Source organism: Chanodichthys erythropterus, chromosome 23 (genome assembly GCF_024489055.1).
Source record: "Chanodichthys erythropterus isolate Z2021 chromosome 23, ASM2448905v1, whole genome shotgun sequence".
Taxonomy (NCBI): Eukaryota; Metazoa; Chordata; class Actinopteri; order Cypriniformes; family Xenocyprididae; genus Chanodichthys; species Chanodichthys erythropterus.
In genome coordinates, this window is record NC_090243.1 from 15,797,486 (window position 1) to 15,810,921 (window position 13,436).

Consider the following 13,436-nt stretch of genomic DNA (forward strand, 5'->3'; position numbering starts at 1 on the left):
GTCCTATTTGTTAACATTAGTTAACTATGAGTAATATAAATATATAACATTCATTCATTTTTGTTGATGTTAAAAAGTTAACTATAAATGCTGTAGAAGTATTGTTTATCATTAGTTCATGATAAAGGTACACTATGTAACTTTTGGCCCTCTAGCGGTTAAAAAACAAAACTGCATGCATTTTGCGGAAGAACATTGTTTTGGTTGTGCTTCGGCTCTGCGTGACTGTGCGGATGAATATGAGCCTTCACAACAGATAATGCTTTATGAACTACTACTACAGATGGCAATTTATCTGTTCAATAAAATACCTTACTGACCAGTTGAGTAATAAAAACACCATCTCCGTGTTCCTTTTACAACATTTCAAATCCCTCAATTATCGCCATCTACTAAAAGCCAAACCTATGTTGGTTCTTGTTTTATTACGAGCTCTGTCTCTTCTCTTTTTGCCAGCAGACTCTCCTCTGTTTGGCGTTTGTTTAAAATGGGTGATTCCCCAGAGGTTTGAGATTTAGCTCCTTCATGTCAACATTTCTCGCCTATTCCACTTCCACACCCACACCAGACACACGTCAAAGTAGCCGGAGCTACTTTTCTCTATTTACTGATATGACGAGACACACAAGGGCGAGTGATGTATGCGCGTGATTTCCTGTGAAAACCATCCTGACTGGTCTAAAATATTAACATTTATAATACACTTAGCAGTGAATCGGGGTTAGACAAAAACACATTTGGGAAGAAGGATTGATGATGTATTGACAAAAAAAAAGTGTACATAGTGTAATGTAGTTAACAAATGACACCTTATTGCAAAGTGTGTTACCTTTTTTAATGTTAGTGCATTTGAGACACTAAAACATTGAATAATGTAAAAAAAATAAGGCATATAAAGGTATATATACTGAAATGCAATTGTAATGCCTTATAATTCGCTCATTTGTATGTTATTTTAAATGCTTGTAACTAATACATTTTAATATTTACATATGCTTCTACCTTTAAAGAGTTAGTTCACCCAAAAATGAAAATTCACCCTCATGTCGTTCTACACCTTCGTTCATCTTCGGAACACAAATTAAGATATTTTTGATGAAATCCGATTGCTCAGTGAAGCTTCCATTGACTGCAAGTGATGCCCAGAAAGTTACTAAAGACATATTTAAAACAGTTCATGTGACTACAGTGGTTCAACTTTAATGTTATGAAGTGACGAGAATACTTTTGTGCGCCAAAAAAAGCAAATTACGACTTTATTCAACAATATCTAGTGATGGGCAATTTCAGAACACTGCTTCATGAAGCTTTGAAGCTTTACTAATGTTTTGTTTCGAATCAGTGGTTCAGAGCGTGTATCAAACTGCCGAAGTCACGCCCCCCAGTGGTGAACCACTGAAACTTCAAAACACTTATGATGTAACAAAGCCTCGTTTACTGAGATCACGTGACTTTGGCAGTTTGATATGCTCCGAACCACTGATTCGAAACAAAAGATTCGTAAAGCTTCGAAGCTTAATGAAGCAGCGTTTTGAAATCACCCATCACTAGATATTGTTGAATAAATTCGTTATTTTTATTATTTTGTTTTTTTTGGTGCACAAAAAGTATTCTCATCACTTCATAACATTAAGCTTGAACCACTGTAGTCACATGAACTGTTTTAAATATGTCTTTAGTAACTTTCTGGGCATCTGAAAGTGTTAATTGTCTTGCTGTCAATGGAGGCCTCAATGAGCCAACGGATTTCATCAAAAATATCTTAATTTGTGTTCTGAAGATGAATGAAGGTCTTACAGGTGTAGAACGACATGAGGGTGAGTAATTAATATGACTGGATTTTTATTTTTGGGTGAACTAACACTTTAAAGACTATATGATCATATCTTACAATGCAAGATGTAGCCATTTATAGGTACGCATTTTAAAAAGTTTGTGTATAACCTTACATTAAGGAAAGTTAGGGATAGGGTTACAGTGATGCCTGCTTGTGAAAATTAAAGCAGGAAAATGTTACAATTACTATCACTTTAGTTCTTGTGAAGCAAATATGCATGATAAAAGAGCTGATTTGGCACATAAGACTGTTGATCTTAAACAGTTAAGAACATTGACGCTGTGTTCTTCAAACCGTGTACATCCGACTGCCTCCAGCGGTTCATTGAGATCCGACTGCCAGTAGGGTGGGAGATCCACTGCTGTAACACATCTTATTACAATACTCTATTCTCTCCTTCTTCATGTCCTTGGGTTCAAAACAATAAAATAGTGTTAGTTCATGTATTGATCATTGCAAAACATAGCAAAGATCATTCCTAATCTGCTCTGGCATATATTTATATTTAGAGTAAAAGCAAAATTGCAATCTTACTGTTGATTATGCAACACCTGAATTCTCTTTATATGAAATATTATGGCCAATAACTCTTAGAAAAAAGGTTAATAGATAAAGAACTCTACATCTCTTTTTTTATGCCAAAAAAAGTTATATTTAAATAGAAATGCCTTAAATAATTGCATAATACATTCATGTTTAATGGGTTACTTCATTTTTTTTTTCAAGTGATAAGTATGTTTACAATATGTTTAATCCATAAAATTGAATTAAAATGAAAATGAATTAAAACTAAAATTAATTATTTAAAACTAAATCCATAAAATTATCCCATCATTGGAACCCCTATACTCTTCCAAAAAAAAAAAAAAAAAAAAAAAAAAGGTTAAAAATGGTTCCAAACTAATTTGAACATTGGTTTTGGGGTTTTCGCAGTAATCCCATGGAAGAATTATTTTGGTTCCCCAAAGAACCTTTCAGTCACCAGTTCTTAAAGGAATAGTTGACCCAAAAATGAAATGTTGACATCATTTACTCACCCTCATGTTGTTCCAAACCTGTATGAGTTTCTTTCTTCTGTTGAACACAAAAGAAGATATTTTAAGGAATGTTGGTATCCTGACAGTTGACTTCCATAGTATTATTTTTTCCTTCTATGGAAGTCATTGGCTACCTTCAACTTTGATTACCAACATTCTTTAAAATATCTTTTTTTGTTTTCATTAGAAGAAAGAAACTCATACAGCTTTGGAACACTTGAGGGTGAGTAAATGATGATGAATATGAAGCATGTGACACACCTCAGTGAGAGCGGGTTTATGCACACAGTTGACATATGGTTTGGGTTCTGTCTCAATGGCTCCAGCGTAGGTCTTATAGCAGACGGCACAGTCAATCAGAGGCTGTATGGATAAATAATTGTATTCCACTTTGAGAAATGATTTCCATCATAAGGTACAATAAATTGTTCTTACTGAATTGCATGTATGTTATGTAAATATAACCGCAGTAGATTTGTGCAATGCTAAAGCCTCAAGCTCTATTCACTAATTATACAGGTATGTTCAGAGGTGGAGCAAATCACGTTGTGTTATTTTCCACATTATAAACCGCACTTACGCGATCATTCCTGAACGCACATGTGGTTGTATCAGCGTTCTCAGTTCCTCTTTTGCATTTGGTGGCTTTCAGATGAAAGTTATGGTAGATGTAGGTGACATCATGCCCTGCCTATAAAAATTATATTCATCCAATAAGCAGAACAAAGATCAGGGTTATTATTGGTAACTAGAAGCATAAAAAAACTAAAAACAAACATTTTCATAAACATTTTCATAACATACAACTATGGAAGCCTGTTTCCGCCACAAAAAAAAAAAAAACGCCACTAAAAAAAATAAAATAAAGATTAATTGCGACTTTATATCTTCTGACTTTATAACTCGCAATTGCGAGTTTATATCTCAGAATTCCGACTTTATATCACGCAATTGCGAGTTTATATCCCAGAATTCCGATTTTATATCACGCATTTGCGAGTTTATATCTCAAAATTCCGACTTTATATCACGCATTTGCGAGTTTATATCTCAGAATTCCGACTTTATATCTCGCAATTGCGAGTTTATATCTCAGAATTCCGACTTTATATCACGCATTTGCGAGTTTATATCTCAGAATTCCGACTTTATATCTCGCAATTGCGAGTTTATATCTCAGAATTCCGACTTTATATCACGCAATTGCGAGTTTATATCTCAGAATTCCGACTTTATATCACGCATTTGCGAGTTTATATCTCAGAATTCAGAATTTTTATCACACAATTGCCTATATCTCAGAATTCTGACTATATCACGCAATTACGAGTTTATACATTAACTGAAATAAAATAAAAACTTATTTTATTTTAGCTACCTGCCGACATTTCTCATTTTAGTTTAGTTCAAGTTGAAGTTCTAAAAAAACTAAAATTAAAAAGTATAGACATATTAAAAAATACAAAAACACAGAACAAAATTACTAAAACTTTAAAATAATATGAACAGAAATATAACAAAAAAATAATAAAATCCAATTCAAAGTATTAACAAAAATTATGATAGTAAAATTAAACCGACAGACTAAATGTGAAATAAATTGATACAAAAACATTTTCCACAATTTATACATGGTAAATATAAATAAATATTTTAGAAACTGTAAATTATATATATATATATATATATATATATATATATATATATATATATATATATATATATATATATATATATATATATATATATATATATATATATATATATATATATATATAAATTATTTATAAAATATTTTGTATAGCTATTATAAATATTAATAAATTTAAAAATATAACCATTATTATACATTGAAATATTTATTTTAACTGTATTAATATTTATTATTTACAAATTTTGTAATTATTATATATATATATATATATATATATATATATATATATATATATATATATATATATATGTATATATATATAATATTTACAAAATAAATATATATATATTCAAAATACCCCCCAAAAAATCAACAATTTAGAAAATGCTTATAAGGTAAAATTACATTTTAGACTTTGACTTTTTGAAAAGTCTTGGAAAAGGCAGTTAGTGAAAGAAACAAAGGGACAAAGTCTCACCTCAATTTGCGACTTATCAATGGTTTTAAAGAAGAGAAAATGCTGCTGGACGCCTTCGTGAGCATTGACATTTTGCACAGCGAGCTCCACTCCTTTCTTGTAAGTGTCTGGGAGTTTGCTGAAGGAGCTTTGAGCCTCAGCGGAGGTCAGGAAGACTCCAGCTGCGAGCAACAGAGCAAACGGGAGCAGACGCATCTTCAACCAGTCTGAGCACGATCTCCTGCTGCACTCACTGAAAAACAGCCTCATTCCAGGAAGTCTGCCTTGTTTTTGTGCCGTTGTTGGGTAACACTGTGTAAAATGGCTGTCAGTGAGGTAAATGAATAGTTGGCTTGGCCTGTTCACTTGCTTTTATTTGCTAACGAGGTTTCGTTTCTTGTATATAACGACGAATAATAATAAAAACGTGTATAAACAAATGTAACAAAGTCTGCGTTGTTTAGAGTGTCGCAAATTAGCTGGAAATATTACATTATGATACATATTTTGAAATGATCTGAATGGTCACCACTTCTCTTTGACAAATACATAAAGTAATCTTTAAACTTTTTTATACTCAACATTTTCACATGCTCAAAACCGAACCGAAAGGGTCTGAATTCTATGTAAGCCCGTTTCCGCCACAAAAAAAAAAAAAAAAAAAAACGCCACTAAAAATAATAAAATAAAGATTAATTGCGGCTTTATATCTTCTGACTTTATAACTCGCAATTGAGAGTTTATATCTCAGAATTCCGACTTTATATCACGCATTTGCGAGTTTATATCTCAAAATTCCTACTTTATAACTCGCAATTGCGAGTTTATATCTCAGAATTGCGAGTTTATATTTCAGAATTCCGACTTTATATCACGCATTTGCGAGTTTATATCTCAAAATTCCGACTTTATAACTCGCAATTGCGAGTTTATATCTCAGAATTCCGACTTTATAACTCGCAATTGCGAGTTTATATCTCAGAATTCCGACTTTAGATCACGCATTTGCGAGTTTATATCTCAAAATTCCGACTTTATATCACGCATTTGCGAGTTTATATCTCAGAATTCTGACTTTATATCACGCATTTGCGAGTTTATATCTCAGAATTCCGACTTTATATCACGCATTTGCGAGTTTATATCTCAAAATTCCGACTTTATATCACGCATTTGCGAGTTTATATCTCAGAATTCTGACTTTATATCACGCATTTGCGAGTTTATATCTCAGAATTCTGACTTTATATCACGCATTTGCGAGTTTATATCTCAGAATTCCGACTTTATATCACGCATTTGCGAGTTTATATCTCAGAATTCCGACTTTATATCACGCATTTGCGAGTTTATATCTCAAAATTCCGACTTTATATCATGCAATTGCGAGTTTATATCTCAGAATTCCGACTTTATATCACGCATTTGCGAGTTTATATCTCAGAATTCTGACTTTATATCACGCATTTGCGAGTTTATATCTCAGAATTCCGACTTTATATCACGCATTTGCGAGTTTATATCTCAGAATTCCGACTTTATATCACGCATTTGCGAGTTTATATCTCAGAATTCCGACTTTATATCACGCATTTGCGAGTTTATATCTCAGAATTCCGACTTTATATCACGCATTTGCGAGTTTATATCTCAGAATTCCGACTTTATATCACGCATTTGCGAGTTTATATCTCAGAATTCCGACTTTATATCACGCATTTGCGAGTTTATATCTCAAAATTCCGACTTTATATCACGCAATTGCGAGTTTATATCTCAGAATTCCGACTTTATATCACGCATTTGCGAGTTTATATCTCAAAATTCCGACTTTATAACTCGCAATTGCGAGTTTATATCTCAAAATTCCGACTTTATAACTCGCAATTGCGAGTTTATATCTCAAAATTCCGACTTTATAACTCGCAATTGCGAGTTTATATCTCAAAATTCCGACTTTATAACTCGCAATTACGAGTTTATATCTCAGAATTCCGACTTTATATCATGCAATTGCGAGTTTATATCTCAGAATTCTGACTTTATATCACGCATTTGCGAGTTTATATCTCAGAATTCCGACTTTATAACTCGCAATTGCGAGTTTATATCTCAAAATTCCGACTTTATAACTCGCAATTGCGAGTTTATATCTCAAAATTCCGACTTTATAACTCGCAATTGCGAGTTTATATCTCAAAATTCCGACTTTATAACTCGCAATTACGAGTTTATATCTCAGAATTCCGACTTTATATCATGCAATTGCGAGTTTATATCTCAGAATTCTGACTTTATATCACGCATTTGCGAGTTTATATCTCAGAATTCCGACTTTATAACTCGCAATTGCGAGTTTATATCTCAGAATTCCGACTTTATAACTCACAATTGCGAGTTTATATCTCAGAATTCAGACTTTATAACTCACAATTGCGAGTTTATATCTCAGAATTCCGACTTTATAACTCACAATTGCCTATATCTCAGAATTCTGACTATATCACGCAATTACGATCTCAGAATTCTGACTTTATAACTCGCAATTGTAAGATACAAACTCACAATTGCGAGTTAAAAAGTCAGAATTCTGAGATAAAAAAATCGCAATTAATCTTTTTTTTTTTAGTGGCGTTTTTTTTTTTTTGTGGCGTTTTTTTTTGTGACTTTTTTTTTTTTTTGTGGCGGAAACGGGCTTCCATAGAATTCACACTGAAAAGTTGTTGAAAGTTGTTAAAGTGCTACTCTTCGTTTGCTCTGCAGTAAGCTAGATCGATGTTAGTCATGGTAAAACAAGAAAACGAGATTCAAACAATAAGACTTACTGTGTTGAGCTATATAACATGATTAGTTTTCTGTCGATGAATGTATCCAAACAGTTGCTCACCTGTTTAATAAAACACATCATATATTAAAGCGTCTTTGGCGTTTTCATGGTTTCTACAAAATAAAACCGGAAGTCGAGGGTAACGCGGGTATGATGTCATTGATAAGCGACTCACGGACATGGTCCGTGTCCTGGTTAAAATGGCTTAGGTCTCTGGATTTAAACTTTCTTGAAAACATTTGGGATAATTTAAATACACAAGTTAACAAAATATACAACATTGTTCTAGTGTTTTTTTTTTATATATATTTTAATCTAAAAATCATACATATTGTGCTTTTAATTTCTCTTCTGCACGTTTAGACACACCACACAAATCTGGAACCGAGGGAATGTCAAAGATAAACAACGGTGACAAAATATAACATGCTGCAATTGAAACATGTAGGTTCTGATGTACTAAACATCATTAGAGTCATTTAGTGCATAAAAAAACAACAACAACAGAATAGACAAAACACCATATGGTAAATAATCACAGAAATACTGAAAGGTGTTATTTGTAAAGCATTTTAATGCACTGATAAACAAAATCACTTTATTGGATAGTAGAATATGCACTGGTGTTATTTATTTATTTATAAAGACATTCATTAACATTTAAAAGTGGTTAAGGGAGTTTTAGAGAACTCTGCTTTGTTGTGCACAAAAAAACATCTTTCACAGGAAAAACATTGAATGTTCTTATGTCACACACATCCCGTATTGATTTACTGTAGAAAATGTGACCACAACAATGCAATGCTATCTAGTGCTTGGCAATCAGATAAATGTGATGCAAAAGTTGATTTGGAACAGAGCAGACATGCTAAAACATGCTGCGTTTCAGATTCCTGAACATCGGATATCAGAGGACGCTCCTCTAGGATCCAGTGTGTGCCACAGGAGTTGGGGTCAGACTGCCAAAACCCGCCTGGTAACAGCCAATCTCTCGCTCTCTCTTGATATCCTTGTGTTCAAACAATCAGACAAAGCTTATGTTGACAGCAAGGGCAACTTCTATACACAAGGTTTTTTTGGTTTTTTTTACATTGTATTAAATATGTTGGGAAAAACATTTGCAATTTGGACAGTGTTCTAGCAATTATGATAAGATTAAGTGTATTTCCAGGTAATGAAATGAATTATCAAAATGAAGAACATGAAGAGGGAATACCTTTGAGAGAGCTTGTCGATTCATGCAGTTTAAGTAAGTTTTGCCACCAATTTCTCCAGCAAAGGCCTTGTAGCAGATCACACAGTCAATGAGAGGCTGGAGGAATATGGAAATGGAGTCAGTAAGTTTAAGGAAATTAATATGAGTGCTGCAGTGTCTCTTATATATGAGTCACTGACGAATGAGCTTTTTAAAAGTGTAAACAAACACAATGGAGATATAATTAAGTTTTATAAGATTATGTGGTTTTTATAATCAATTAACACTGCTTTTGTCATTTTTTACTAGATGGACAAAATTTGTCACCAAAAAAAGTCATTTGGTTTAACCAAAATTTCGGTTTTACCGAATGACGATATTTTCAAACAATGCTAACCGGGTGATATCTAGCTAGCTAGCAAAAGGACAATCAAAGATTTTATATTTAGTACAAGTTTTTAAAATATTACAACATTTTTCATGTTTTATAGCGGTTGTACCGATAGACCTGATGTTTCGGGACATGCGTATGAGTGAGTGAAAACATTAATTTTTCAAATAGTTAAAAGAGAGTTAGTTACTTTGTTTCATGACCATGTGGTCCTTTGCAGGTATCTGAATGATGTCACATGATATTGACCACATGGCTTGATCCAAAATGGTCCCTTTATATCGGTTACTCCAAATGACATCAATGAAATTTATTTTTTCGGACATTCTTTTAACAAAGCGACGAGTTTTACACATAATTTTAATACCATTTTGCACTATGTTGAAATATGATGTTATAAAATCATGCCAGAATAAAAAATATATACATTTATTACATTTTAAGATATTTTAATCACAAATTAAATGGCTGTATTAGCCTTTGGACGGTTAAACCAAATGACCTTTTGACACTTTATATTGTCAAATTTGACACAGGATATTAACAACATGACCTGATCCAAATTGTTCTCTTTATATTGGTTACTCTGAATGACATGAAATTAATTTTTTCGAGACATAAGAGGCTTAATTTGCTTAATAATGTAACTGTATTTTAATTTAGAGACGGAAACATGTAACAGAAAATACAGATGGTCCTTTAAAGCACCCCTTATTTAGATTCAATACGTGTTTAGAAAATGACTTGGTTAGCGACAGACAACTGTGAAAAGAAATGAAAATCTTCATATGGGTTTCTGAAATGCTTATGTGCTTTAAATGAACACAATAGAAGTCACACTTACCCGATCATTCCTGAACGCACATGTGGTTGTATCAGCGTTCTCAGTTCCTCTTTGGCATGTTGTGGCTTTCAGATAAAAGTTATGGTAGATGTAGGTGACACCAAATCCTGCCTACAGAGAGATGATTTATTCATCCACAGAACAGACAGGCTTTTCCACCAACTCTAAATTTAGTCAAATTTCTGTCCTCTTTTTTTAGGGGGGTCCCAGGAGATGTACATGCCATTGTGTTTGGCTTAGAAAAACATGTTATTTTTCCTCAATGGAACCTTGTTCAGTACCTCAAAAAAGCCTACTATTAGCCTAAACATACTGCTGATATTGCAGGTAGTTTCAGAATTTTTTTTCCCTGAAAAGGGAATAAAATCAGAAAGAGAAGAATACAGTTACCTTAATTTCTGCCTGATGAATAGCTTTAAAGAAGAGAAAATGGTTCTGTATGTCATCATGCTTATTGATCTGATGTAAAGCCAGTTGCACTCCTTTCTTGTAGATATCTGGGAGTTTTCTGAAGGAGTCTTCTGCGTCATTCAGTGAGACTCCAGCAGTGAGCAACACGACCAACAGCAGCAGAGCCATCTTTAACCAGTCTGAACTTCAACTCCTCCTGCAAATGTCTGCTTGCCCAAAAAACAGGTTAAACATTCTCTAAAACAGTCACTGTTCATGTGGAGCCCTGGCATGATGCCTAGAAGTCAGGCACTAAATAATAAGACGAACAGTGCCACAATTATTAATTGCCTTGAAATTCAGCTGTAGTAATGAGGATTTGTTTTTATTACAGCACACACTAGAACCAGAATATATTTATAAGTATAATAATTCAATTCAATTTGCACATAGCTCAACAATCATTTTGGGCCATGGCAAAAAAGTTCATTGACTCGTATCTGTTAAATGGTTTTACAAATTAACTTTTTGTCAGAGGCATCAGATGATACACATCAATAAGAAAAAAAAAAGAAAAAAGCTATTAGCTATTATTAATTTATTAGCTTTTTTGTTGCTCAAATCATATATTTAAGCATAATTAAATGTTTTAAAATGTAATTTATTCCCGTGACGTCAAAGCTGAACTTTCAGCATCATTACTCCAGTCTTCAGTGTCACATGGTCCTTCAGAAATCATTCTAATATGATCCTTTGGAAATCATTCTAATATGATTTGCTGCATAGAAATATTTGTTATTATTTTATATTTTGTGGAAACGCGGATACATTTTTTTTTCAGGATTCTCTGATGAACAAGTAGAAAAGAACAGCATTTATTTGAAAAAAAAAAATCTTTTGTAACATTATAAATGTATTTATTGATTAACTTTGATCAATTCTAAAGCGTCTTTGCTGAATAAAATATGAATTTCTTTCAAAAACAAATCCTACTGACCACAAACTAAAGTAAAATTGTTTTCTTAATGTTTTGTCAGGAGAATCTTCTAGATGATTTTGCAGTACTCTTTGTATGGTTACTTGCACAAGTTCCAGCACAGCAAAATACCCAGAGTTAAATCAACTCTGCTCAGAGTACATATGGTCCCTCTCTAAATAGTGTTAAAATAACACTGAAGCAGAGTTAAAGTTAAATGACATAATTAAATGATTAAGTAATCAGGCATTAGTGATGAACACCTGCTGCTAACAAGCAGAATCACTGAAGAACAGAGAAACACAATAACAACAACTGATTTCATCCACAGCCTTTGATGAAATCAACTGAAGATAAGCCCTAGAATTAAAAATTGAATTTATATTGGCATAGTTGAATAACAAGAGTTCAGTACATGGAAATGACATACAGTGAGTCTCAAACTCCATTGTTTCCTTCTTCTTATATAAATCTCATTTGTCTAAAAGACCTCTGAAGAACAGGCGAATCTCAACATAATAACGACTGTTATGTAACAGTTGGGTGTACGCCCCCAATATTTGCATATGCCAGCCCATGTTCAAGCATTGGACAAGGGCAGAACGTCTGGATCTGTGCACAGCTGAATCATCAGACTAGGAAAGCAAGCAAGAACAATAGTGAAAAATGGCAGATGGAGCGATAACTGACATGATCCATGATTACATGATATTTTTAGTGATATTTGTTAACTGTCTTTCTAAACGTTTCGTTAGCATGTTGCTAATGTACTGTTAAATGTGGTTAAAGTTACCATCGTTTCTTATTGTATTCATGGAGACAAGAGCCGTTGCTATTTTCATTATTAGAGGTACAATTTGTGATATTTTTTTCCGCTAGAGGTCGCTAGAAGCCTATTCAAAACAAAGGCGTAGTTAGATGACGCCAAGTTTTAGAGCGGAAACTTGGGACATGTGGTCTCCATCTCAATGGACGGTGCAAAAGAATAGAGATTGGAGTCTGGAAGAACTCATGTTCGTGGATACGATTATTAACTTTACTGTAGTATGAAGCAGAGCAGGGCCGAGTGTTGCGGGAGCTGAACGAGGAGCTGGAGCGATTGATCAACACACGCCTCACGAGCAGCGGGACTTTTATTATGACACAGTCGCCGGCGCCGCTTCCGCTTTTCCGGTCATGAGTTTACGGGAGCTGTCCTTGTCGACAGAACCAGCGGCAGATGGTAAACAGCAGGGACGTGCACAGGAATTTTGAGGGGCAGTTGCTCTGACCTTAAAAAAAACACACGGTCTATATGGTATAAGCGGAATAATTGACTCCGCTTCGAGTCGTGACCGAATCACCACCTCAGGTGTGCATTATTTTTCTAATGATTCAACGGCCCCTTACTTGAATCACAGCTTAAATAGTGTTTTGACATCGCCAACCCAAGTGCATTTTACCTCAAACTTGCGTCTAGTTAACTAGCAATCGCTTCTCGGGTCGACATTAACACACTGACAAAATTATATTCAGAATTAAAAATATTTTTATACCACTTTTTAATGTGTGATTGTGTAAAGGTTTTCACGAGATACCAACCTTTCGCGAACTTGCTTCCAACACTCGTTCTCATGGAGGCGCGGTGTGCACGGAGGGGTGGGGCTGTGCGCGCGCGAGTATGTGAGAGAGAAGCGTGAGTGAGAGACGCAGGGAAATGAAATGCAGCTGAACGTTTGCTCTATGAAAGACATTGACAAAGATGAAAACTAAGGACATTTAATCTATAATTTTATTTTATTTTAGTTAGTTTTGCCAAACACACATTACAGTTTTGGTTAGTTATCGT

At 33.8% G+C, this 13,436-nt stretch overlaps 1 protein-coding gene across 1 annotated transcript; it reads right to left on the reverse strand.

The window, feature by feature from the left end:
- Positions 1 to 1,655: 1,655 nt before the first annotated feature.
- Positions 1,656 to 5,278, reverse strand: si:ch1073-406l10.2 (uncharacterized protein LOC100536977 homolog). Its single transcript, XM_067377218.1, has 4 exons — positions 5,007 to 5,278; positions 3,455 to 3,565; positions 3,136 to 3,237; positions 1,656 to 2,245 (listed from the first exon to the last, which is right to left on the reverse strand). Exons 1-4 carry the CDS (start codon positions 5,253 to 5,255, stop codon positions 2,159 to 2,161), a joined length of 549 nt encoding a protein of 182 aa, XP_067233319.1. The 5' UTR covers positions 5,256 to 5,278; the 3' UTR covers positions 1,656 to 2,158.
- Positions 5,279 to 13,436: the final 8,158 nt, after the last annotated feature.